Raw genomic sequence first — 27509 nt, 5'->3', positions numbered from 1 at the left:
CATTTATCACACTTGGCTATTGCTCCTGGGAGCTGAACTATTTTCATGTGCGCTGCCTTGTTGCTGCTTTGAAGAAGGAAGGCATCCATCTTTCCATGACATCTGTGATCTTTTTGATGGAAGACTTTCCCTAGCAGTCCTAAATAGCTCCTTTTGCTCCCTTGAAGCTTATACAGCTAGGACTGGGGTCTATGAATCTGAGATTCCCGAGCTAAACAAAATATATCCAGCCCTCGTTCTTGRCATTTGCCTAAGGCCAGCCTGCCTCTAATGACACTCAGCTGGTTTGCAGRTTGTCTTGGGTTCTTTTGTTAGAAGACATGCAGTAGGCTAGATGTGAAGGAAAACTTTGTGTGTTGAAGTGGCAACTGGGACTGACATGAAAGGAGCACAACAGGCTTCCAGATTGCTTGTCTTATCTCTATTCTTCRTGCTTGTAATATACAGACGTTTGTGCAATGCGAAATGAATATCAGTGATTTACAGGCATTCATTCCTTTCCATTTTTATTGCTTGTGATTTCCCTCTCTCTTATATTGTGTGATGGTTTGTCAGAGTCAAAGCCCACAGATGTCAGTGGGCGGTCTTAGACTGGACCTTCAGTGAGCTTGGGGCGAAGGAGGTGCCTCGTGATTGGCACGAAAGGCTCGGATGTGTGCGGTGAGTGCTGTTAGCCACGGATCATGGGAATCGCTGACCGATGAAAGAAGGGGTTAGGCAGCAACAATTCGTGTTGGGGCTGCCTGGTGTTGTGGGGCTACTGGAAAAATGAAAGTAAGTGAAGTTTGCAATCAAGTGTGACGATGTCAGCCACAGCCCTTAGTGTCATCCAAATTAGAAGTACAGTGAACCAATTGACTCTGTGGCTCAACACTTATCTCTGTAAAATGCTGTAGCGGTCTTAYCCTGCTATCTCTGACTTCACAGTTTGTCCGGATAGTATCTATGCCTRAGACAAACTCCTCTGCTCCTGGCAACATGGATGATGGCAGCTATACCAGAGAGAAGAATAGCTAAATCTGTTCAAAAAAAGGCTTTGAAAAGGAAGGATGCAAAAAGAGAATTTTCTCATTGTTTCTGAGCAGATYCCCAGAATAGCTGAAGAAGCCTGTTTTGTAGATAATCCATGCTGTTTTAACTTTGCACCTACTCCCCAGTGCCTTAAGGCTGTGGGTGTTTGCTTAGCTCTGTAGTATGCTTCTGGTGGAGGAGGGTAGGCAAGAGCGTGCTTCAGTGTATTGAATCAGATTGTTTGTAGTCATAAGTGACGTTGTGCCTGTCAAGTACCACATATGTGTCTCTAGAAGTTTCTGGAAGCGAAGTAGATTTGTAGAAGGTCTATACTGTTGCCTTATTTTATGCYGTGCCAACTTAGATTAGACGTGCTCCTCAGGGCATGGGTACAGCCATGACATCGGTCTCTAAGGGTCTTCCCTCAGTATTAAAATTTACTTGGGAAGCAAGATGAAAGGAAACATGTGTATTGTCATGTGGTGAGCTGCCTCTRCTGTCCCACTGCCCATTAAACATTGGTCCTGGACCAGTTTTACTGAGCCATCGCTTCCTGCCAGGCACTTCTTCAGCTTCTGCTCCTCACCTTGCAAGCTTCCTCACCTTGCCTCTCCAAAGCCACCTGAGAACTGAATGTTAGTATTACAAACATCACGGAAGATCCAAAAGAGCATAAATTACCTCAGAGCCACAGCCTGAAAAGAGGAAAGTCATGCCCTGCAGCTATTCTGATTGACCTCTGACAGTCGTGTTACAAGGCTCAGTGAGCACTCAGGGATTTGTGCAATTACACCAACTCAGTGTTAAAACCATTGATATAAGGAAAAAAAAAAAGACTTTAACAGTAGAGCTTGCTCATAAGTTCAGGCTCTCTGAGAAAAAAGGAGAGGGACATTTTTCCAAGTAAACAGCGTAGAGGCTTATTGAGTTTTGTTTTTATTAATTGAGAAAATCCTTGAGAAGAGGCTGGAAACTTGCATGGCTATGACACGAGTGACAGAGTCAAGTCTAGGGAGCAACCCATTAGAGGGGATTTAGAAATACAGTACAGTTTGCAAATGTGTCCTTCATCTCACAGCTTCAAAAAGAAACCCTTTCATATTACGTTAATCCTAGTACTTTGCAAAAGGATGACTCCGTAGCAGTCTATCCAATTCACAGGCAGAGGAACAGAGGCATTGGTTCAGAAAGCAAGAACATGCTGAGTATTCCCCTTTCATCCTGTGATTTGTGTATGGTGATAAACAAGTCTCATAGCAAGAAGTGAAAGAGGATCAATCTGTTTAGTTYGTCTGAGGGAACGTTAAGAGGCAGCAGAGTTCAAACAGCAGAGCTCAAGAGGTGAGGAGATACAGCTCTTTAACAGAGTGGATGGGGCTGGTCTTTCGTTGTCAGGAGCCGTAAAGTCTGTTATGGAAAGAGGTGACCCAGTCTGACCAGAGGCTGTAAGGGTTGGTGGGTAAAGACAATTTACGTGAAATGATCTGCTCTTTCCTTATAAGAAAGGTCACACTGGGTGGTACAAGGATTCCATCTGGTCTACAGACCTCAGAAAATGTATCTCAAGTTGGTCATCCGAAAATGGATGTATTGTCACTATTCACTTCTGAAAGTCCCTGATGGATGAGCTTCTCCATCAGCAAGGCAGTGGTAAAGCTGGGAACAGAGTACAGGAGCACTGACTGCCAGGCCATTGCTCTCACCGCCTCTTGTGTTCATAGATGGCAGGTACCTATTATCCAAACTGTGCGTGATTTTAGTTTTTCAGAGCTGAACAATAAACAGAAACAGGCTTCAGAGAGCTTTGTGGCAGCTATACTATTCTTCTGGCAGGAGAAATCTTGGTGAGGTACCCAGCAGCATCGACAGCTTTTGCTATGAAAATCAGAGCAAGGAGGTTACTTGGATACCTGGTCCTGGCTTGAGCTGGATCCCACTTAATCCACAACCTAGTGCCTGATGCTCTTTCCTGAGGAGTCTGTAGGCCCTCCCTAAGACATGATGGACCTGTCTCACAGTGCATGCTCAGTCCATGTTGCATGTGAACACAAGTCTGCTGTTTGTCGGAAAGTTACATGTCTGAGACTGCTTTTTCAACGGATCGTATGGTCTACTTCCGTCTCAAAAACAATCACTACCTGTGCTTTGATGTGACTGGTTAGATGCCAAGGAGGGCCTGCAATTTATCGGTGTTGGATGCTTTTAGAAAAGCCTGTCCAAATAGGTGGACTGAGCTCTAACAGATTMATTCATTTAAGATAAGGAAAATGTTTGTGGAAGAGGCAATGGCAACCCTTTTTCAGTGCATGGTGGTCCAAAATCATGGAAGAAACGTTTGGCCTTTTCTCTTATGCTTTGAGGATCCAGGTTTCACTTGTTCACATTTTTCTTTTTTTCTGTATCTATAAAGGCAAGATCTAAAGGTGAAGATCTAAAGACAGGAGACATCTGCCTATTGCCTGCTTTTAAATGCTGGGGCTGGAAGCGTGACAAGTGGATGGGGAAATGAGAGRAAAGAGGAGGTTCAGAGCATGAGTATAGCTCCATGCTCTGCATAAACATCACTTGATGGCAGAGGTTATGCAGGCACAGGGACCCCTTTCTGTCACCCTGGCAAGGGGCAAAGTTGGGGTCCCCTTCTGCTGGTTTAACCTTCTCTTGTGAGTGAACCACAAAAGGCAGATCAGTATTTATTTYCTCTCCTGTCTTTTCTGTCTCACCATGTCTCACTTCTGTGTTTCTGTGTCTTCCGACTTGCTTTTCTTAYCGACGTTGGCCCATAGCTTGCCTCACGTGGATTGTCTGGCAGCAGCTGTGGGTTGCTCTCTCTTATTTACAGCTTTGTACTTTGGGTGAATTTGTGATCTCTGGTCCCTGATTGAGATTTCTAAATTCTGCTCATTTCTCCGTAGGTAGTTCCCTTCTTGTGTCATCGGGACACTTCCTTGCATTTCTGGTTGGACACAGTGCTTTTTTGCAAAATTCACAGTCTATTTGAGATTCAGAACATGGGAAGCTTGAGCAGGAGGATGCACTGACACATGGCTTGTCTTTCTCCTTCAGTTCTACAGGCTGTTGCAGAACTGTTGTTCTAACCTGATCACGTGGGTTTTTGTTTGTTTGTTCGTTTGTTCGCTTGTTTGTTTTTTAGTTTTTTTTTCCCCTTTCTGCTTTTTTGTTTGTATCTTTGACAATATTTGTTGATGGACTAAAATGAAGCCCTTTTTGGGGTAAGCACAGTGTAAAGATGGCTTTTATAGATGACAGAGTCACTGGGGTCTGAGGCATCTTGCAGGGAGCAGCCAATCCATACCTTGCCTTGAGGGCTCAGCTGCACCTGTGTCCTTCCCAACCGGCGTTGGTTATTCTTGCAGTTGTGGGTCTGAGGACACCTTCCTAATGCTGTGTGTTCCTAGAGATGCTCTGTCTTTCCTGGAAGGTTTTCATGATGCTTACCTTAAAACTTCCCAGTTTTTTTTTTCTTTGATTTTGATTTTTTAAGAGCTATTCTCCTTTTTTTTGTCCACTGTGAATGAGGAGAATGTTTTGTGTTTTTGCAGCAGAGTTGCACAGATTTGGACGCTCATGTTTCCGCCTCAGCTTTCCCTTCTAAAAACAACCCCATTTACTTAATATTTCCTAGCAGGTCAAGTTTTTTTTGAGCTGTTGTCATCCTCAAGGCTCCCTCCAGACTCCCTTTGTTTCTGGCAGAATCTTTACTGGAGTGTGTTGCCTACAGCTGAAGGYTCTGCAGTATAAAGTCAAGCAAGAGGATTAAATCACCAGTCTTGAMGGTTTTAATCCCTTTTATACATCCCAGATGATGTCTACCACTTTTATAGGAAATGTCATTGTGTATTCATGTTTGACTTGCAGTCCTGTAGTGTCTGCAGGTGTTGTTGCCTGGCTGGTCACTCCCCATCCCCTGTGCAGTTGTTTATTTCTTTCTAAATGCAGCTTCTTGCAGTTAACCCAAATTACAGAGCATCTTATTTTCTTTGTCAGCCATCCCTCCTGCTTTGTTAGGATGGCTGTGAGTTCAGTAGCTGTCATCTAGCCTCCCTATTTGATGTYGTGTATGCATTTAATAAGGCTAATTAATCCCTATTCCATCACTGACCTCATTACTGAAAATACCAAATGGAGCTAGCCCTGGAGTGGAGCTTGGTGGAGCCTATTCAGTTTGTTCTTTGGTTATGACAGTCCATTTTCGAGCCATAATCCCTGATCCCAATCTGTTTTTCCTGCCGTGCAAGGAAACCCCATAATAACAAAAAACAGAACATTTTTTTTGCTTCTTTTGACTCTGCAACCTGCTAACCTGATGCAGAAAAAAARTTAACGTGAGTTTAATATGACTTGTTGCCAAATCCATGCTGGCCATTTCTCTGTTCTTTATTTTCAGATATTTTCATTGAGTTTGTTTATACCAGTGTCTTTCTGGGGTGTTAGAAATTAATTTGGAAAGCAAAGGAGGAAAATCACAGAATTACAAAATGGTTGAAGTTGGCAAGAACCTCTGGAGCTCATCTGATCTAACCCATCTAGTCACGTACAACAGGTTGCTTATGGCCAAGTCTAGCTGGGTTTTGAGTATCTTCAAACATAAAGACTCTAGAACCTGGCAGCCTGTTCCCATGTTTGATCTTCCTTGCAATATATATGTATATATAAAGCTTTTTGTTATGTTTAAATGGAATTAATGTCCAATCACTGGGCAGCACTTAGTAGAGSCTGGCTCTGTCTTCTTTGGTTCCTCCTATCAAGTGTTTATACACATTGATCAGATCCCTCCYGAGCCTTTTCTTCTCCAGACTGAACAGTCTCAGCTCTCTCAGCCTCTCGTTGTATGAGATACTGCAATCCCTTGATAGTTCTCATGGCTCTTTGATAGACTCCCTCCAACATATCTGTGTCCATCTTTCTCAGTCAAACTCTGCTGATGTGAAAACATCTAACTTACCTAAAGTGCTCTTTAAACGATTTCTTCTGTACTGAAATCTTCCCCTTTATTCCTACTACGAATTATGTTAGCCACTTGAATGTAACTGGCCTTCTACACGAAGACCAATGCACTTGCGGGAACTCTTCTCATTTTGACCTACTTAGTTTTGCCTGCCACTAACTTTCCCAGTTATCATGAACCATGAATCATGGACCAACCCTTTGCTTGGGATCCCACTGAGGACAGGAGGATAAAGCTGTGATCAGATCTCATATTTGTTGTTTTTTTTTTCTGTATTCAGTATGTTAGGCAATGCTTGTTCCAGTTTGTATGAACTGCCTTTGCAGTAAGTTGGACAAGCTTCTCTGAAGAACAGGAAACAAAAGAATTGGGACATGCTATGGGGATGGAGAGGAAAATGCTTTTAGTGCCAGTCAAAGGAGAGGTATATAGACCTACTCTTAAATTTTGCTGTAAATACATTATTGCAAGGTAGGAATGTGATTCTGGAGCTGTGCAAATAAGGGATATTTCAGTAGCTTAGTAGGATGAGGTGGGAGGGAGGTGATTGTTTCTAAAAAGATTGTTTAAACTGAAACAAAATATTTCATTTTCAAGTAATTCTTTTTTATCCCTTAAAGAGGAAAAAAAAATAAAAGTGGAAACATGCTTTGAAAGTGAAAAATCGGCATGAAACATTTGGAGTTTTCTGAAAAGCTTTTCTTCTTCCACCCTTCCTTGCTGCTCTGTTTAGGGGAAAAAATAGATATATTCACTATCTGCCAAAGAAATATTTGCCTGATTGTAATCAGATCATCTTACAACATGATACAGACTTTTACTCCACTTCTTTTATGTGACCTTGGGGAAAGTCAGGACAGCATAAGCTTCCACTTGCCCATCTCTAAAGAGGAAGTTTGCTTCCTATTTCTTTTCCCTCGTAGAAGGATCAACCACTGTCTAGAGGCAGTTTTCAAACTGTTCTGTTCTCCTGCTTCCCTGCTTACAGCTTTCTTACTCTGTAGGCACACTGGGAGGTGAAGAAAATAAGATCGTGATGGACAATCTGTTCCAGGCTCCTCCTGCATCAGTCCACATCCCTGCCAAGAAACTTTTCTGTAATTGTCCTCTGTGTGCTGTTAAGAGTTGCATGATCTTGGGTTGCATTTGACAAAGGAGGCTGTGTTACTGCGGTAGTTGTGGACTGTTCTGAGACATGGGGCAGAGAGAGGTTTTGTTCCCAAGTCACCTAAGGTTGAATCTTTATCTGCTTCATGTAGTATTTAGTGGATGTGGAAGAGAACTTCCCTCGGGACATCACAAATTATACTTCTGTGATGCTTAGAGTTTTACCTGCTCCACAAAATTGGTGGCTTTGAGTATGTTGGAAACCTTAGGTTTGCCAACACTTTCTTTTAAATTTGACCTTCGTTTACTTAATTTTCAGTTTCTTCAACACAAACACATGACACATGCCCATACGTGCACACACCCTGCAGTTTATTTCTGGCTGTTTGGGTACACTGAAGCCATGTGAGGAACTGTACCCAGGATTTTCTCCACTTATAATGGGTTTAGCTGGTTGATGCATCCAGCTCCTGTGCCTTATTCTTTCAAGATGAGATGCACCATCGTGTTTTTGTATATGTGTGGCCCAAATAAGTGAGGATGGCTAGTGATGTCCTTTACTCGTAGAGATTCCCTGTCTAGCTAATCTTAGCAGTATTTTTTTTTTTTCGCTTGATTTCAAAATTCTAAAAGAAGAGGGGAAATGAAGTGCAAGAGGTGCCTGAGACTGGTTTTCCAGGAGTTGATTGGGAATTTCTAGTTCTTTGGTCTTCACAATGGACCAGTGAAAGGAATAGCACACTGCTGAGTCAGCGCACCCCGAAAGAGACTTCAGCCCTCTGCTGTGGTATCCAGCAAGGCATTAGATTAATAAATCACATGAACTTTGGGACATTGTACAACCTTCAGGATAGCTAAGGGTCATGATTAGTACATAACTGGCCAAGGATCAGAAAGCTCGTCCGAATTAGAAGCTGCTCCCAACTTTTTGCATATCAGAGGGAAGGTGTCTGGTCCAGGCCATGTGCTTCCAGTATCAGAGCCAAAAATAAAGCCTTGGGCATCCTGTTGCCCAGCCGTACACTCTAGCATCTTCTGCCATGACGCTGATGAGTTGCAAATACTTGTTGGGGAGAGATGTTTTAAGGGATTTTAAGAGGTCCTTCATTTAACAAGTGGCATTTATAACGCAGAGCAGCTCAGTACATGGATGACAGATGCTATTTCCAGTCATCTCATGCTGACTTGTCCACCTTCTTGGACTGTCCGATTCGCTCTATTGCAGTGTTACCTTATAATGAAGRGCTGCCCAAAGGGCAGTGTTATCTTCTCTCCTTTTCAGTGAGCAAGTCACTCTCCTCAGCTTTGAGACTGTCCTTGTTTTGGGATGTTTTTTCCTACTTCGTGTAAGGAAACAGCTGTTGGGTTTGGTCCTGTTGCTGTGTTTTGCCCCTTCTGATGCAGCACCTTTATCAATGCTCTTCCTTTGGCATCAGTTCCCCCATGCCTTAGGGTTGAGACACTTTTAAGTTCTTAGGACCCCTAGTATGATTAAGTGTGTGTTGGGGCAGTGGTGAGAAGACACTTGCGCTGGGGAGGGAGAAGAGGTAGGCTTTCTTTGCTAGAGCCTTATTGATTTCAGTCCACCTCTACTACCTTAAGTCTTGCAGTATTCTTATTTTTTCTTGCTGTTTTTTTCTTAAAAAAAAAAAAAAAAAAAAAAAAAAACTTTGGCTCCAATATTTATACTAGAGACACAGAAGCTTATAATATAGCAGTAAACTATCTCTTTTGAAAGCTCATCAAGACTGCAGTATGATGGATAGACTCCCAGGAAGCTCCATAGTGGTAATGTTCCAGAAGACAGCATTACTTTTTTTTTGATAGAGTGCCTAGTGTTTGCCTACCAGCTCAAGATCTCAAAGCACTTTGTGAACAGTGAGGAATTAAAGTCCCACCATGGCCAAAACAGATAAATGGTTATCCTTTATCACTGGAGAAAATAAGGCCCAGAGAGGTCATATGACTTGGTTGCCCTTAAGACCAGCTATAGTCGAGGAGGGCGGCATTTTAGTACCTCTTTTTCTTGCTGGTAGATATCCTGAAATTTAGAGATAGGCCTGTGCTTTTTCATTTGCCCTCTTTTTTGGCAGAGAACTGTGATTTAACTGACTTTTAACCAGTGCTGCGTGTGTCCTTTTCTCTGTTTTCGTAGGTTTAAAATACAATCCAGGATTCATTGCTATCTAGAAAATGTCTTATGGATCCATTGATGGGAGTGGATTTGGAAGCAGGAACCCATTTGGAGGCCCTTCGAGACAAGGCTATCAACCTCTCGGTAAAGTATTGATCCCTTGCTGTAATTTACTTTACCTGACTTCCTAGGGAGTGAAGTTTTACTTGCTCATGTTCGATGTGGCTGATGTGCTTCAGTAGTTAAATATCACCCACTCTCCAGAGATCATTGCTGCATAGTGATTTCCAAAGGTGAAGGTCAAGCTTTTGTTGAGTTTGATTTGTGTCATGCGCCACTGCATCTAAATATGCTCAGAACCTGGAGGTGTAATGTGTCTTGCTGCTTGCCATGGAAGAGCAGCACTCAACACTCATTTGGACTTTGGAAGCTTTTCTGGGGACTTAGGGAAGAAATGAGACATRTTTTCCAGACCCACATGTCTTTGCMGTCGTCTTCCCAGCATCTCTGCACAAAGGTTGTCCCAGCAGTTGCCCTCTGGCTGGCCGTAGGTGCATTAATGATGGGGGTAAATGAGAGAGGGCTGTGCTTCCAGAGAGGGGAATTCGACTGCTGGGGAGACTACTTTAATCTGGGAACGGTGCTCCGATATGGCAATGGGAAAGCAAGACTTGTTCAGGAAACCGTGAACAGTGTTCTGCAAATGGCTGCAAATTCTGYCTTTGTTATGTGTTTTTAAGCAACGACCAGATTTATTCTCCTTACCTGTTCCCTCCTTCCCMAAAAGGACTCTAGAAATACTAAAGCAGAAAGACAAAAGCATCTAGATGTCAACTGGAATATTTGAAACAATTTCTAATGCACAAGGCAAAGCTATGCTTCATTAAAAACAACAACTAGTAATATAATTGTCATAACACAGGGAGCAGCTAATGATTATAACCTCCAGTTGTTGAAGGCATTTACTCTAGCATGGCCTCTTCTTGACACAGGCAAGTTGTAGGAGGCATCCTTAGCCAGAAGAAATGGGATGGTGGCAGTGGTGGGAAGAGTGTTTGGTTTTCTACAGGCACCACAGCCTGGGACCTTGTGTTCAAGCTTGCTTCTCGCTAGGTGAAGGTGGCCAGCTCGCATGGCCATGGGCAGATAATAAGGTCATGTCTCCAGCTCCCAAGATGCATGCCAGCTCCCAGCCCAGGTGATGAGATGCTGTAGGGCTGTGCCTGCGTTAATATAGTCTGACTTTCAGCAAGCCTTATTAGCTGCAGCATTATCTTACRTTTAATTTTGGGACTGGCTCTGACTTGCACAGCAAAGCATGGCTGCAGTGGAGGTATCACTGAGGTTCAAACCTCTGCAGGAGCTTTGGGGTGTGAGACCTCCGTAAGATGGTGAAAGGCCCTGTTTTCACTTCGCTCCTGGGAAAACATCACCCTTCTCTTAAGTTCAGTTTCAGCAGTGYTGTTCATTAAGGCAGCCTGATTTCAGTTTCCAAGTTGTCAAGGTTTCAAATGGTCTTTGGAAAGTGTTCTGTTGTTTTGTGAATAGCTGCTCCCACTGGATGGGAATAAAAAGGCAGGGTAAAGGTTTCTATTGGTTTTCTGTTTTCATATGAGTTTTGGCTTAGTTTTTATTTTCTTCTTTAAAAAAGGAGAATGTGTCGAATTAAGCGCGAGTTGTCTGTTCAGTTTTAAATAGTGTTTTTCAGGCTATTCTACAAGGAAAAATTAAAAGCATAAAGGAAGGAAGAATGGTATATCTGGGCATAATAAAAGCACCATAAGAAACGAGAATCAAAATGCAGAATAGACAAACAATATATCTCAATGTGTTGTATTTTTGGTTAAAAAGCATGAATAGTTGTTGTGTTGTACAAAACAGTCATTTCTTTTTAATTCTTTTTTTAAATGCAAATGCATGGAATAACTGAAGATGTGTGAAATCTGTAAATATTTGAATAGGTATCCCATTGCGCCTACTCGTCCATCATTTTGTGTCTAACTGAGGTGACCAATGTAGCGCTGGAGCCCTCCTTGGTGGATTACGAAAAAGCAAAGGCAAGTGGAGAAACAGCAGCTTTTGCAAGATAGCCAAGGAGCTACCTATGTATCCCATTTCCATCGTAGACAGCGTTGCGAGGGGRCCAAGGTGCCTTGCAGACAATTCTGTCGTGCGTGCCTGTGTCTAYATCAGCGATGCCTTCTCTGAACCCACTGTCTTTCATCACGGGAAGCCGTGTAACACGTGCGCGCTGGTTATCTTTTTTGCTGTCTCTCCTGATATTATCATTAATTAAATGTCAGGAGAGGGTAATGTGGAACGGGGCTTCCACCTTGGGCGTCTGCAAGACGGATCGCTGCCTCGCCAAGGAACGCCGCTTGTTGTGCTAGCTCACAACGTGGCCTTCCTCTGCACGGACGTGTATCCGCTCGCCGGGTGGGTATATTCTGAGTGTGCTTGAATACGCTGCTCTTTGCTCTCTAAGTGTGATACTASCGGGAGAGTGTCTTCTGTCTTATTATCTGTCAGTCTGTCCTAGCAGCTAGATCCTAATGCACTCACCAGGTAAGAAAAGACAAATCGCTCGAAGATGCTTCCCTCACCCAGGGCCAACAAGGTGATGGATGGAGTTACACGCCGTTAGTGTGGCATCGCTCGCGGAAGCAGCTTGAGGAAAAGCTCCAGCCGTGCGGTSGTTGCCCTTGTTAACCAGTCTAATTAGAGAGATCCACAGGTTCCTTGTGTAGAAATTTTGGAAGGAATCCCAGAACTTCCCAATTTTATGGGAAGTTTGGGTGGCCTGGGACTCCTGGATGTCAAATGTTCTGGTTTAAACTCTGTTCTTGGGTTGCGGGTAGACAGGAGTTCTGGACAAACCACCACGCATGCTTTTTTATTTTAATTATTATTTTTTCCATCATAAATTTCTGTGAGCGAAGAAGGATTGTGCTCAGCAAAACTCAGAAGTTCAGCAGCCTTAAGCAGGGAGCATCATAAAGTGATTTGCAAGGGAAACCACCAGGACTACTTGGAATATAGCAGCTTTTGGAGGTTGGCAGTGCAATTGTGCTACCACTGAAGGACAGTGAGGAGCATCAGGTAGAGGCATAAGCCACATCTCTGCTCTGCAGTTGTGAGCTCTGGCCTGCTCCAGGCAGCATCTCCAGCTGTTTCTTCTGTTCCCAAAGGTCCACAATAGAACAAATGTTCCCGTGTTTCCTTATGGGCGCTTCTCCAGGCATCAGCTGCGTATTGGGTGTTGCATGGCAAAGCTACAAAGTAGGTGTGAAAAAGGGCAAAGAACATGTTCTTGAACGTATCTTGAAATCTTCTTTTTTTTCCCTTATTCTTTCTTTTTTTAACATCAGAAAGGAAAAAAAAAAACTTGAAATGACTTCATATGAATCTTTCTCAAGTAGCAGATGAGACCTGTCTGAAGTAAATGGAGACCAAACACTGTCTCCAGCAGGACTTAAACCCTGAAATGTTAACGCTTTTGAAGCATGCAGCATGCTTGCTCTGCCATGCCATGCTCGACCTGTCCACCCACAGCAGGCTTTTTGCGGGGAAGACGAACAAAAACTGCTGCGCGCAGGAAGCCACGGAGGTCAGGGCATTCAAATAGCTCAAATTAAAATGCCACAAGCCAGGAAAATTTTTGAAGCTGCTTTTATTAACCTTACTGTGCCTTGGACATTAAAAGACAGATTTGAATGGGTGAAGGTAATTTCATATCCCAGAGATGCAATGTTTTTTAGGCACGGTGAGGCTCAAAGTAGTGTTGGGTCAGTGGTTAATTTTACCATGATTTCATCAAGGCCATTTTTCCTCTGGTTTCTCATAAAGATAGCATGTGGGATGCTGGCCAGAGTCATACTCAAGATGTATCACATATCACACTTGCTACTTTCTCTTATTCTGAAAGGCTGGTTATCTTGTCAAAAAACAAAATTAGATTGGTTCATGCAAGTTGTTCTTGGCAGTGTTTGCTGGGTATTTAGCACCTAATTATCATTTAGATACTTGAAATTGATTGTTAAATAATTTGTTTTAGTGTTTTTTTCCTGGAATCAGGTCTATAATTTTCTTTGACCTTCCCTCTYCAGTACCTACTCGCCACTGTGAAATACCATCCAACTCTTGGATGGAAAGTCCTGTATAAGTGCTGGTAATGTTGATGCACCGTATCAGTATTTTGCTGGCAGCCTGAGGAGCCAGGTTTTGTTTGGAGTTTTGCTCCAGGTTATGCTAGATCTAGAGCATGTGATGCTCGGGTACTGAAAGCAGAAAGGCTCAAAACTAGTGCGAAATGCTTGGAGGATCTCTCCGGGGATGCCGTGACTGTAGTAGTTGGGTAGCAAATACACATAGTTCCTTAAGGGAGGTAATGGATTAGATGCCTGCAGAAAATCAGGAGGTTCACCTCTTGGTTTTCACCTCTTGGTTTCCTTTCCCTCCTCCTCATATGAAGAGCTCTGCACTCCTCTGCCTGCTTCACAGAGTAATTGCTGGTTGAGCTTTCACTGACAGACTCTCACAGCATCTGAAATCAGTGGCAGATTTCTCCAGTGTTTACCTCTGTGGTAGAGCAGAGCAGGCAATAGTGGTGAGCCACCTTTTCCAATGAATTAACGCTGATGGTACTGAGAAACTCAGACCGTGAACGCGATTGGTCCTGCCAGCCAGGTTGCCTTCCTTCTGGATGCTGTGTCAAAGCAGGGGAGAAGAGCACGCTCTGATCCTGTCCAYCTTAACCCTTCTGTAGTTGGGGCTGTGCCTCTCCGGTCTCATTCTGCTCTTCTCRTACCAGGCGTGGAAAGTGTCTCTTTCCAAAAAGCAGCCTTGGGGTTTAGTGTTGTGTCCAGGTTTGTAATCTTAATTTACAGGACTCCTGGATGACCATGTTGCTTTGGAGGGGGATGCTCGCACCAGCTGCATCCTTTTTACAGGTATAGGGGTGGCAGAAGCTCTGCTAGAGGCCCAGATTGGTCAGATTAAACCGAGGTAGATGATCTGTGGACAAGACTCGCTTGGAAGCTGGTGTAGGAGCACGGATGATGAYGCAGTGCTTCACCATGTCCTGCTGCAGGTGTAGGGCTGACGGCAAAGAGCGCGAAGGAATTCGCCGCTGGCTTTGCATCTTGTTACTGCAAGGCACTAAACCACATTAACAAACTCCAGGGTACACAAGTAGTCCCACTGTGGTCAATTAACATTAAGCAGGTGGTTAATCCCGTTGCAGTACTGGGACCAGAGTGCTGCCTTGGCTTAATATTAATTTCCCAAATGACTTCCAGTGCTTCGTTAAGGCAACGGTGAAACCTTTGGCTCTTGCCGCGGTAGTCAAATGGCCTAGCTCTGACCGTGGTGACTGTGTGCGTTGCTGGAGAAAAGAGGGACCCAACCACGTGCTTAAGCCTCCTGAAATGAAATGTCATACAAAGAAAGAATAAAATGAGGGCTCGCTCAGTAATATAACCAAAGTGCACGTTTTTGGATGGAGTCCCTTAAGTATGTGAAAGTAAAGATTTAAATAGTCTTTAAGTTTAATAACCTCCATAGCACCTTTTAGCTGTGAGTAGGTGACGTTGTCTTTATTTTATACAGCACTAAAATGTAAAACAGCTTGTCAAATACTGTGGAAAAAAAACAGTGTTYGCAAGAATCTTAACGACTGACTTCTAGCTTTTTGGTCCTGCCATAGAYGGAAGGTTTTCTTAAATTTAGGGATGGACAAAAGTAAAAGACTCAAGAGTGGTATGAAACAAGTCATTAGTTGGCCCGAAATAAAAAACTGGTCCAAGCCTAGATGCACACAATACTAGAAATTACAATAAGGTGATTTCTCCCACTAGACGACTTCAAAAATGCCTCTTACGGCATCTGCGGAAGAATTGTTTCGTATTCTTTCTTTGCTATTGTGCAAGGCTTCAGAACATTAAAAATTCGTTTCCTTAGTCCAGTTTCAGTAAATTTAGTGGATATTCTCAGTTTTGCATCCAGTTCTTAGAGATCTTAGCAGTGATTTAATGAATTAATAAACCTAAACATAAGAAAACATATTAAAGAATAATGAACAACTTATTTTATAGCAAAAGGAATTGCCAAGAGAATTAACTTTGAAACCAGAATTAACTTTGAAAGTTGTTTGTTTTAAAAACCTCTGCCCTTATCCCTTCAAGCAATTTTAACATTATAATAAATGTTTTGCTATAAGCTCAGTGTTTCAGTGAAGTTAAGTGGAAAATGCATTTATATAACTAGCAAAACTAGAAAACCCCATTGGAGTAAATAAATGTTTTAATGAAATATGTTAGGATGAACTGTACAACCTCATAGCACTTAAAAGGGAAAAAAAAAAACAGGAAAACAGGAGGAGGGGAGAAAAACCCTTTAAAGATAAACTTTTCTTCCTCTAGCTTTTGTATTTGTTGTCATCTTATCTTTGTCAACCAAAGCCATTTTACCGTTAATGTGTAAAAATCGTACCTGGTACTTCCAATCTTTAAAGCAAAAGCAGCAAACAAAACCGCAGGCAATATTCAGCTAGAAATGCGTTTAAACATCTCATCCTCTCTGAATAGCTTGTTCATTTTCCACCTGATTACAGTCAAATTAGAAGTAGTTTGAAAAGATCCTCTCCCTTCGGTCTCTTCATCGTATTGGCGTTGATACCTTCATAGGTAAAACATGCGTGTGGTTTTCCAATCCCTTTGCTGTGGTGGGAAGGGCAAAGAGTCAGCGGGGGCTGAAAAAAAGTGGTTCCAGGAGCAAGTTGTCATTGCTGGAACACATTTTTCCAATCTATGTTGAGTTCCTGTAGTGGAAGATGCTGACAGTTTTGCTGCCCTTACGGCTTGCTCTAAGGTCTCCAAGCTTTTGCATGTTCACAGCAGGAAACCCAGACCTGCAGTGGAACTAAATTTTGCTTGGTCTGTCCTAGACTGGGTCAACTTGGGGTTGGTAACGTGCAACGAGTAACGAGGTGCATGTTCTGTCCCCTCTGTGCTGACCTCCTAGCTATTGCAGTATCAACACCAGTAAATKCGAGGACGCCCATGGACATTACTGGACAGTGCAGGAAGATTTCAAATTGTCCCTGGCATGATTTTGTTGGGCCATAAGCATTTCCCGGGTGTGGTCTGAGCCCAGCCCAGCCCAGGGAACCACCCCAGCCGTTAGCAGAGATGAGGTTGTGCCACTTCAGTGTGCTGCAGGTGAGAGAAGCCTGCTCCTGGGATGCAAATCAGCTTCATGCTAACTTTGTGTTAGCTTGCTTTTTGGAGATTTTTTTTTTTTTCCTGCAGAACTCTGGCTTGTGGCTTTGTCAGTAGGAGCGAACAAATCCGCAGAAACTGAAACCTGGAAGAAAGTTTGCGAACGGGTAAACTTCGCCTGTACCACCCGCGCTGCCGTCGTGTGGGRAGCGGGGGCCGCCAGCACGGCTGAGCTCTGCACATCCGCCGAGGCTGCGGTGTGTTTACATCRCCGTTGCAGGGAGGAAAGAAATAACAATAATAATACAATCCTGGTACATAATTCTCAATGACAGCGCTGTTAGCCCACAAAAATGTCACGCTGAGTAAATCAGCCTGACGGATGGATGGATGGATGAGTCACCTGAACGWTACCATCACACCGGTGTCTACCCCCCAGTATTCCCGCTGGGAAGGTTTATTTAATCATCCTGCGAGCTAATCCTTAGCTCGGGGGCCAGAGCCACGCTCTCACTGYCGTCTCCGATCTTGAGGGGGTGCGAACACGTGCCCCGGTACCTACTTAGGCTTGAAACGCCTTGTTTTAAGAAACAGAGCGTGAGGGCCCTATTTTCTGGCCACCAGCAAAAGCTTTGTGCAAGAGCACAGCTCATGACCGAGCCGGAATTCTTCACGTCTTTGGGGAGCCCGTGTATGCCCAGACCCTGGTCCATCAACCCTGTCGCTGTTCCCACCTSCATATCTCGAAGCCTCCAAGAGTGGGATTTTTTTTCCTATGTTGCTTGCACAGAGCTGCAGGAGTCTACAGCATTTTGGGGTCACTTCTAGCTGAGTCAGCTTCTCCCCCAGCAGCGGAGTTACGTGTTTCTTTACCGAYTGGAAATACAGAGCCGAAGTGCGCATTTTGTTATGGACAAACAYGACTTTGTTTTAGACCTAGGTGGTACCTAATAGCCAACGTATTGCAAAACCACCTGTGCTGTAAGGAAGTGCTGTTTGAAAGCTGTATTGCCATTTCTCTCCTGAAAGCACCTCCAGAGTCATGAGCCTGTGAACAGCAGAAGAATGAGAAACTGTTTGCTTTGACACGGGTGGAAATCTGAATTTTAAAGTTCTGGACTTTGAAAGTCATGAGCTTTCAACTCTTATCATCTCTGCCACAGCTCTACAGTGTGGTCTTGTGCAAATCTCTTTATTTTCCGTTTTCTTGTCTCTTTCCCTTCCCCCCTAGTATTATCTAGTTAGTTAAATCCTTCAGGTCAGAGACTTACTTTTTCCTATATCTATTAGAAGAACAGAATTTAACATTTTCTCTATACATGTGTTTTTTTCTTTCTTTTTTTCCTACTTTGAACCCCCTAACAGAGTTTTGTAATATTTGTTCCTCGCAGCAAAATGGGAGTGGAGATGTGTACAAACTCTCTCCCTAGTAGGTGCTGAAATATGGGAGTGGTGGATTACTGTTSTAAAACCTAGATACAAAGATATGTTTGTTTGCCCCAAGTGCCYGTGTTCACCTTTATGCGTTAGGCGATGTGCCCACAGCTGTCCCAAACTTCTACAAACCGAGGCTCGCTGAGCAGGAAGGAAAGAATAAAGCTTTCATCCATTCAGTCAGTCCAGAAATATCATCAATAACTGTCTCTTCTTCCGACGTAGACATTTGCTTGGGGGTGGGCTCTGGCAGCTGGAAGCGGACAGGGATTAAAGATCAAATGTGAAGAAGGAAGTGACAGATGTAAGCACGTAGGCTGGGGATTAGGGCAAATTACTGTGGCTAAAGCACTTAGGAGCAAGGAGGGGTCTTAAAYTGGACATTAGGATGTGCCTGTTACAGGAAATCTCTCCTGAAATTCTGTTAGACTTCTCCTAGGATTTTTATGATTAGGATTCGTGAGCACCTTTGGTGGCTGATGATGTAGCTAAAGGCATATGGCTGGTTGCAGTCAGGTGGAAGGAGCATCTTGAATAGGTTCTGAGATGAGCAAGGGATTATTATAGGTGTTTGTAAAACCAGTTTCCCATTGCTTGCCTATYCCAAGCTGGGTAAGAGAGAGTAAAGAAGCTGCGCTGAAAAATAAATTAAAGCCATGCTGATTTATATATAGCAAGTGAGCTTAGCCAGAAAAATAATGCAAAGTTGATTGCACTGGCAGGTCTACTTCTGCTGGAGTCTTGCGTGGATGAGTCACCTTGCGATGGTGGGGAAGGTGACCACTGCTCAGAGCCTCAGCMCGTGGACGAGGGACAGCTCTGCCCTACTTTCCTGTTCTCAAATCAAACCCATTACCTGTCAGACCACTTTGTTTTCCTTGATGATCATGTCCTAAGGTTCAAAGCTGGCCAAATTTACATGTAAAAGGTGCTCTCCTTCCCATTCGTGTGTCACAAGGTTTCCCTGAGTTGGGGTGCTGGTGGCATGAATGCAGTTTTGTGTGCTTACACCTTGAAGCAGAGGTGTGCTTTCGAGTTTCGAATTTTTTGGTTCACTCTCCAGCTTTCCAGATTTCCCCAGTGGACAGAGCTGGCCAAGTACAGGGTTATTTCAGGCATAAGTGAAGCCTAAATTTAATTCTGCTCTGAAAGACACCATGATGGTATGGCCTTCTGGTCGCTGTCTAAGATTTGAATGAACTCTGCTTACATTCAATCCAAGAAGCGGACAAATGMGTCAGTCCTACGGCGTTAGTCATCAGACAAGACCTGGAGTCTTTCTCATCTCACCTGGCCCTGAATACGGAGATATTTTGCAAGTACTGAAGTGCAGCCTTTACATCTCTTTCTCACAGCAGTATTTTGGACTTACTGTTAAGTCATGATTGTTTCATTCAAACAGGTAGCGCTGCAGCCAGTGCTGTTTCTTGGCTTGCGATTCACAGGGCTTGCTAGCATCTACCCCTGGCCCTGCTTTTAGCTCCGCTCTCCCTGCCCTGGGCTCGTCCTTCAGAGCAGCTGCGCATAGGCTTTRCTGTTGGGGTTTTTGGACATCTCCACGGTAGAAAACAACAAGATGTAAATTTGTTTTTAATTTTTTCAATGAAGAATTTCAAAAAACAAAGCTTGCTARCGGACAATTATCCGTTTCATACATGCCAACTCCCTCGTCTGGGCAAATGGGAGAGACCGATATATACTTAGGAGTGAGTCATCTTTGAAATGCCGTCTTGGAGAAGGCATCTCTGAGCAGCTCCCAAGAACGTCCCCAAAAATACTACCTTGTATCCCAACTCATATTTAACCAACTTATTTTCTTAACTGCATGTAATTTGCTCAGCTAAGTGTTAGCACCTTTGTAGCTGTGATTTTTCTACATTAGCCTTACCAAATATGCATTATTATYACTATAGACTAAATTGCTGGCAATTTAATGAAAAATTACTTACTATTAAAGGAGATTTGGGACCACTTCGACACCTAAGCTAGTATAATAATGTCATATCTTTTCCCTAATTAACACAAAGCTACATAATTGTGCTTGAGTAAAACAGGTCATCCTACCTATAGGTCCCTTCTTCCTGCCACATAGCTTGCTGAGGATAGTCCTTTTTAGGGTCACGGGGGCCAATTTTTTTTCTTTGCATTAATGCTGGGAATGTTGATTTGTCACTGCTCTCTAAGCTATAAAGAGCAGAAGCTCCCACAACCTGTTTGTGGGATATCTCGAGTAGTAGGCATGTACTCTGTGTTTTCTACACCTTGCTTTTTTACTCAAAGTGACTATCTTTCAGAGAAATTCCTGTGTTAGCTCGTATGAAGATCCTTGACCATTGTCATACATGTCCCTGGCCGCTATTTCACTGATGGGTAGATGAGATGACTTTTTTTTTTTTTTTTTTTTGATAACGCTGATGTGGCTAAAGATGGGAGATGCTCCCCGTTGTTCAAAACCACGGGGCAGCTCCCTTTGGCCAAGGTGCTATTTTTCATTTTAACTGGACTTAGTCTATGTGAAATCCTTGGTAACTTTTGTCCCTGGCAAAGACCCATGCCGCTAGTGGCTGGGCATGCTGCCATCTCACCAGATGGATGGGAGGGCAGCGGCCAGCCCATGGTGGAACATCTTGTCTACTTGGCAGTACATGGTGCGACTCCCAGGTGAATCGCTGCCCGCTTTGAACTTAAAATGCACCCGTGGTCTGGCTACACGGATGTGCTGACGTGGATCCAGCTCTGCGTACCAGTAACGTAATTAAAYAGCGTGGAAATAATGCTGACAAGCGTTTTGTAAGCTGGAAGGACTCACAAAACGTAGCACTGAGAAGTTTCTCYTCCTGGTCCCATTCTTTGAAATGCACGTTGTAAGCTTAGCTTGGGGTGTCCTCTCCTTGGGGCTGTGCAGCAGTTTTGTGGAGCATCTTCAGATGAGCCACACAGAAATATCTTGATGGGATGTCRGTGTTTCTCATCTATCTCAAGCCTTTCTGTTGTTGCCTGCTGCATGACAATGACACTTTGTTTTTAGTTTAGAACACGTTGTAAATGCATTAAAGATGCTTCARTTCCTGCTAAACCCAACATTTTAAGTGGGAATTAAGCCTTCAGCACACTGATGTGACAGGTAGGTAGGTGATAATTCTTGTGACTTAGATCGGGAMCTACAACGGAAGGATTAAAATATTCACAGCGGTCACTTTACAGTTTATATCCCATTTTCAAAAATGATTTTAAGTCAGATTTCACTGCTCTCCAGGCACTTGGTATTGCAAGCAAGGATGTGGGAGTGGCTATCCAAAGCCCATTTCTRCTCTGGAAGGCTTATAAGGAGCTCCTGAAATGTTGCCTTTCAGCTGAAGACTTGTTTATAGCCAGTCAAACCTGAGCTCCTAAATYCCTGGGAGCCACAGTCAGCCAAGTGCTAGCCACAGTTGGGGGTCCTCGCTCCCACTGATTTCCTTCATGTTGAAGTAGGATTCAGCACCCTCAAATATGTGTTTAGCCATGAATTGCTCTGATTCTTTTTTTTTCCCCCAGGGAGATTTGAGTTTTCAGAGACTGAGAGATCTTTCTGTAGATTTGGTTACGAGTTCCTGTGGTGCAGATACACATGGGGGCTTTGTTTGCATAGGGATTTTTTTCTTTGTTCTGTGCCTTCATGGAGAGCAGAAGCAGACTGAAGAACTGACCATGGCCATGCTGCATAAAATATTATATCTCCTCTGTTTCTTTTCCTTGCCTAAATACGGTATCTAAGCACCTCGGCTGTGACTGCAGTTAAAAAAAAAAAAAAAGCGATTGAATTAGAGGGACTAAAAGGTATATTAAGAAGATTGCAGAAAGTAATGAAACCATCTTTTTGGTTTGGGATTTGCATGGGGCTGTGGACATGTGTGKGGAAACAGGCCTGTTGTGTATGGAGCTGTGCTGCGGCGAGACCATTGGTAATCCTGTTCTCCAAAACAGGAGTTTTTGAAGGACGAGAGTCAGCCCCATGTGCCTGAAAACTTCAGATATATCGTACACAGCCACGTGTAYGGAGGCAGCTGAAGTGATGGGCTGAGCAAAATGAGCGGTTTTCTCTCACTAGTTCCYGTTGCCTTTATTTTTCTCCTACATCCATAAAATTGTATAAACCACAGATTTGCAAAGAGGATTTGTTTTATAGTACAGTTTGCAAAGATTTTGTGTTTATGACAGAATGCTGCAAAAAAAACCTTTCCTGCAATCATGTAGTAGACAATATTTCAGATTTATTTAATGTAGTGCAAGAGTTAAGCAGGCTGGGAAAGATATGAATTGTCTGGTTCTTTTGTTAAACTGCTTTACCAACCAGACAGTAGCCAGATGGTTATGCCTTTGACTGATACATAAATAATACCAAGCTGGGATCTAGCAATAGAATTGCTAGAAGACTATACAGAATGTATTTTTATACCTATGTAGGGACTGACCATGTGTAGTACATGGGTCTGTGTGCATATACATGTTTTTAAAATACAATTTAGAGTTTTTAATTGTACTGTTATTTTATGACTCCCCTTTTATGGCCTTATTGTGGAAACTAGATGTTTTCATATATATATATATATATATATATTTTTTTAATTTCAAGATTGTTAACAGAATTTCAGAATTTTCACAGAGTTTTTTTTTTTTCTCCATAGTTTTCACACTTATTGCTCATCGGTGTTGGAAAAGAAGGAAAAAAGCCTTGTTAACATCCTGACAGTGAGATAAAAAAATGTATGCTTATGTACAAGATTAATATGAAAATAGCCAMTCTTGCAAACAAGAGGTGCCTTCTGGGAGAGTGAACTTTCTGGAGTTCAACGAGTTGCAATGCTTTGCCAAGGCAACTCTGCTGTTACGAGTTGCCATTTCAWATAATTTGTATTTATGTTCCAAAATAGCAAAGAGGCTTTAGGAGGTTTCATCTTTGGATGCCCAGTACATTAAGTCTTGCAGCATCATCTACTTTCTCTTGGATTGGGGAAAGGAGGATGGAAACCCAAAAGCCAAGGGTGCAGAGTGTGATTCTGCAAGCTGTTGGTGCTGGGTGCAGAAAACATTGGGTGTCTCCAGTGCACGCAAAGTGTATTTCACTGTTGGGAGGATATTGTGAGGCCCCCAGAGAGCCACGTGCTCCTCCCCACGCTGTCCCGAGAGTAACAAATCTCAGTTGTGCTCTCAAACATCCGAGAGCAGGCCAAGGACCACAACTTTCAGAGAAGGCTTTCTGGCATGCCTGGCATCACTGATGTTTATTGAAATGAGGGATGTTAATTGAGTAGTCAACATGTATCTTCTGTATCCTTTCTCCATCACCTCCCTATATTGTGGCTTGAGTAAAAATCAACCTTCTTTTTGGGCTCCGTTTGAGGACATCTGGTTGGTTGGAGGMGAGCTACCTGCCTCCGTGTTGTTCTCCAACCCTTTGGTTTCTGGYTGAATGGATGTCCTTTGATCTATCTCTTCTTGTCGCTGCATTTTYCTTCTTGCAACTATGTCCTGGGACCTCTTCAAAGCAGAGCAGAAAGGGGGACAGGACAGCGGGCCAGTGTTGAGTTGTATGTTAGCCAGTGGAGGTGCCATCTTGCTCTCCGGCAATACTAATCCCTACTACCACTTTTGGAGACTTCCCATCTCTGTGGTGCCCACACTGGGATAGCAGTGAGTTCAGCAGGGGTATCCTGCTGCTAGTGGTGAGGTTGCATCTCTGCCTGCCACGCAGCATTAGTGTCACACAATGTGTATGCCCGTTCTTGGCAAAAAAAAAACAAAAAAACAAAAAAACAAAAAAACAAAAGCAGGCATGCTTTTGAGGAGAAATACTGGATCTTTTGGTTGCTTTGCAGTCTCTTTCTCTATTTCTAAAATTCACACCCCTTGGTATCTATTGGTTTTAGACACAACAGGGTCTCAGCTTCTTTTAAAAACGTTTACTTTTCTTAATGGTGTTTTGTTCTGTTGTTTTCTCTTCCTTCTCCAAGGCCTTTTCTCCTCACTCGCCTAGGTTGCTTTTCTGCTTTTCTTGGCCCAGTTTCCTGAAGTGAAAGCAATGACATTGTTTTACAGTACTGTATAAATACTTTTCATAGTTTGGCACAGCGTATTTATGTTCTCTTTCTCGTTGGTGCAGACCGCAAATATGCCTTGTACTCAAACCCGACTATTAATCTCCAGTCGCCTAGAGCAAGTTCCGACTACGCGCTGCAGCTCCTCAGGAGGGGTGGGCGTTGCAGTCCTCAACGACTGAAATAAACTGTTCCCTCCATTGAAACAGGCACTCGTGTTGTTAGCTTTTAGGAAATCCATTTAATCTTCTGATCTAAGATTGGGACCATTACTTACAGGCTTAGATGGATTGTCCTGCATTATACTGTGGGTAGGAATACATTACGGCCATCCCTTGAAGCCCTTGCCAAAATGAGATGCGTATCTTCAATAGTCTTGGGAGTGAGCCGCATATTTAGCTTGGCAAACAGATTTCCTCCGTCATCTACCTGCTGAAGGGGATGAAAACTGTGGGTATTGCTCTGGATGTAATGGGAGCAGGCCCTCCAGAGAGCATCCCCTTGGCCAAGGTTGTCATAGCTATTTTTCATAAAGCTCTGTAGAAGCTCTACCTGTGATATTTACTGGCTAGTTTGTTGTCTTGCGTTTTCATGTCCTGCAGGTGSCATCCAGGAGCTGAGCGAGCTGGGCTCTGCCCATGACTTGCCTGGGATAGTTTTCAGTAGTTAATCTGCACAGTGACTGTGTCACATCTCGTAAGTTAAGTGGTAAAGGAGGGGTAACCTCCAAGGAAACCTAAGATAGCAGAAAAATGACGATGAGTCGGCAGCTGCTGGTCCTAATGGGTTATAAAACAGAGGTCCTAAAAGAGCAAGTATGTCAGATTCCAGCATGAGAAATATCTCAATTCCTGGGAGGAGGTTCTGCCAGGCCTTTTAATGACCCCCAGTGGCCGAGATCAGTTTTATCTCATCCCCGACTTTGTAGAAACATGTAACCTTGGATGAAAGGTTTTACATCAAAAATCATTTACAGAAGTTGGTGATACAGGAGCCAAGCGGACTCTCTGTCAAGAAATAATGCAGCGATTAGTGCAAATTTGGGACCAMACCAGAGGTTCTGTATTGCAACATTGGTTACTGAGCTGCAATGTATGAATAGTTCCCAATTGACCCTAGCTCAGCTTCCTCTGCCTGTGGCTGAATTTAGAAGATCAAAAATAGATCAGGATATTGGCTGTATCTGCTGGGAGTTTGAAGATGCAGTAATTTAAAACTAATTTTAAGAAAACGGCAAAGATTGGTCTGCTCTAATGCAGAAGTTGTTCTGTAGCTTTTCTTTCTTTCTTCCCTTTTCTCCTTTTTTCTTTTTTATTCTTTTTTTCAGTGTACACAAGGACTAATCTTAAAACCTCAGTGCCTCACGGGAGCTCTGAAAATAGTTATGCATTTGAATCTTCTGTCAGGCTAAATGCTTTACTTTCTCGTACAGAGGATGTTTCCTGTACTAGATATATCAAAATTAAAAAAAAAATCATGCATACACAACTACTGGCACATGCAATTGCCAGTCTGCTTTTTTTAGCCTCTTTCCAATAAAAACACGGTTGTTGTCAGCTCAAAATAAGGGACAACAGAATTGGCAGAAGGGCAGTAATGGGAGCCTGGAGTTTTGATGTCTTCTTGTTTTGCAACTTCATGGAGATCTTGCAGTGGCTTGGTGCATGGCCAAGTACCTACCATGGGGCATTCCTTCTGGGCAACTGTGGTTGGGAAGGTGAAGACATGGGGATGAGGAGCACCAGCAAGCAGATTGCCATGCCCCAAAGCTCCTATCAGAGCTGARTTTGACAGCGAGCGTGACAACATACTGTCCTTTCCATTTACGCCACAGTCCTGGAATGGGAGATTGTGTTTACCCACTGTAAGGGAAGAGCTTCTTGTTCTGCTTCACCTTTTGCCATGCCTACTGGAGAAGATACAGATTATTCCTTAGCTGCTTGTTCCTCCCTTTCCTCTGCAGCTGCCGTTCCCTGCCAAAATAGACAGCAAGCTCATACTCATAGTTGCTCTGCTCACAAGTAGTTTGTAAAACTTGCTGCTTCAAGCATCTAGAAAGAAAGACATTGAAGCTGGGGTGGGAAAGCTTGGGAAAYAGGTGGAAGAGCTCAGCTGTATCATCACTCTATTTCTTGCTCTGACCTGCACAYGCACTTGCTGTTATTTTAGCTGTATTTGTAAGTACGATATAGATACGTATAACTAAAGCCTTAAAAAAAGGGCTATATATCCATTTAGTCTAATGCAAAATCACTTGGATGTCTTTTAGTTCTCATGCTTTGGAGTGTAGTGGTTAGGGAGTGTGTTGGGTTGGTTGTTCCAGAGCTGCTCTTGAAGGACTCAAAGTACCTGTCAACCTGTGAAACTTGCTTTTGCAGAATATCGCTGAAACCAAAGGTCTACCTGAGCAAAAAGTCATACAAAACTATTTCCATGGCCCCAAAGAATATACAGTACTGTAATGGTAGGTACTTAAGGATAAGAAGACAAGACCCTTTTGCTTCAGAGTATAAACAGACCTCCTGATAACTGAGGCTTTGGAGGACTCTTCTTGAGTAGGTTATGTATACATTTTTGTTTTCTGTAACTTTTCCATAGATTCCAGATACCAAAACAGATGAACTGCTGGTCTGGTCCRTGGGTCAGATCTTATATTAGCTGTGCTACCTTGGGAAGTATTTTGTTGTTGGGGGGGAGTTTTTGAAGGTATTTCAATATTCTCTGCTGGGAGGTGCTTTAGAAGGACAAGAAAATGTCAGGATGAAAAACAGTAGGTATCTGCAGAAGAGCATTTCTATAAATTTAGAGAGGCTRGGGATGAGGAAAATTAAGAAATTTTGTACAAAAGTGCGCTGTCTGGCTGGGGGCTTATCAGTGAATAATGAAGCAGGCTGCAGAGGATCTCCTTTGTGCCTTTGTTGRAAATCTATCTCATGAAAGTTGATGAGACCTACTGGTGCACTGAAGAGGACGTGTAGGAAAGAATCCATATTAGAGCTGCGTAAGCAGAGGAGAGGAAATGAGGCTGGAGCAGGAAATGGAGAGAACAGCTACAGTAACCCCATAGCGTGAAGCACTATCTAAAGCGGTTGGGAAGTGGGGCTGTCATTCTCAAGGACCGTCATTTCCTTGTCGTCAAGGAAATGGGGAACAGCAGGTTGGCTGGCTGTATATTGTGATTTCCTTTCAGTAACTAGGGTCAGATCAAAGCTAAGTTGCAACCCCATTTGAGTAAAAGTATCTTTCCTGGACAAACTATGCAACCACTTCCCAGTGTCGATGCGACTCTGTGGAAGACCAGAGGAGAAATACTCTATGTGGGATGAGTTTCCCACGTCTGCGGCTGAAACAAGAGCAAATCACTTATTTTGCTGATAGGAACGATTGTGGAATGGAGCAGTGAGTTCTTTTAGGCATGGCACACAACGGAATACAGCCAGAATATTCTGATATTCCTGACAAGTAGATTTTATGCAGGATCAAATACTGAGCATCTCCTGCAGCTTTCATTGTAGTTCTGTAAGTGCAACTTCTTCTTGTATCAGGGCTAGGAAGTGAACTAG

At 43.2% G+C, this 27509-nt stretch overlaps 1 protein-coding gene across 3 annotated transcripts in view; it reads left to right on the top strand.

The window, feature by feature from the left end:
- The window catches only part of TSNARE1 (t-SNARE domain containing 1), a 459605-nt gene that overhangs the window by 97605 nt on the left and 334491 nt on the right, over positions 1–27509 (top strand). For all 3 annotated transcript variants that reach the window (XM_085298727.1, XM_085298725.1, XM_085298726.1), the window contains exon 3: positions 9240–9362. In XM_085298727.1, coding sequence (XP_085154853.1) covers positions 9278–9362 — 85 coding nt within the window. In that variant the 5' untranslated portion in view covers positions 9240–9277. The remainder of the gene's footprint in view (positions 1–9239; positions 9363–27509) is intronic.

The sequence above is a fragment of the Rhea americana genome, unplaced genomic scaffold (genome assembly GCF_003343005.1).
Source record: "Rhea americana isolate MKP2758 unplaced genomic scaffold, rheAme1 scaffold_140, whole genome shotgun sequence".
Lineage (NCBI taxonomy): Eukaryota > Metazoa > Chordata > Aves > Rheiformes > Rheidae > Rhea > Rhea americana.
Note: the sequence above shows the minus strand (reverse complement) of the source record. Positions and strands in the feature narration are given on the sequence as shown.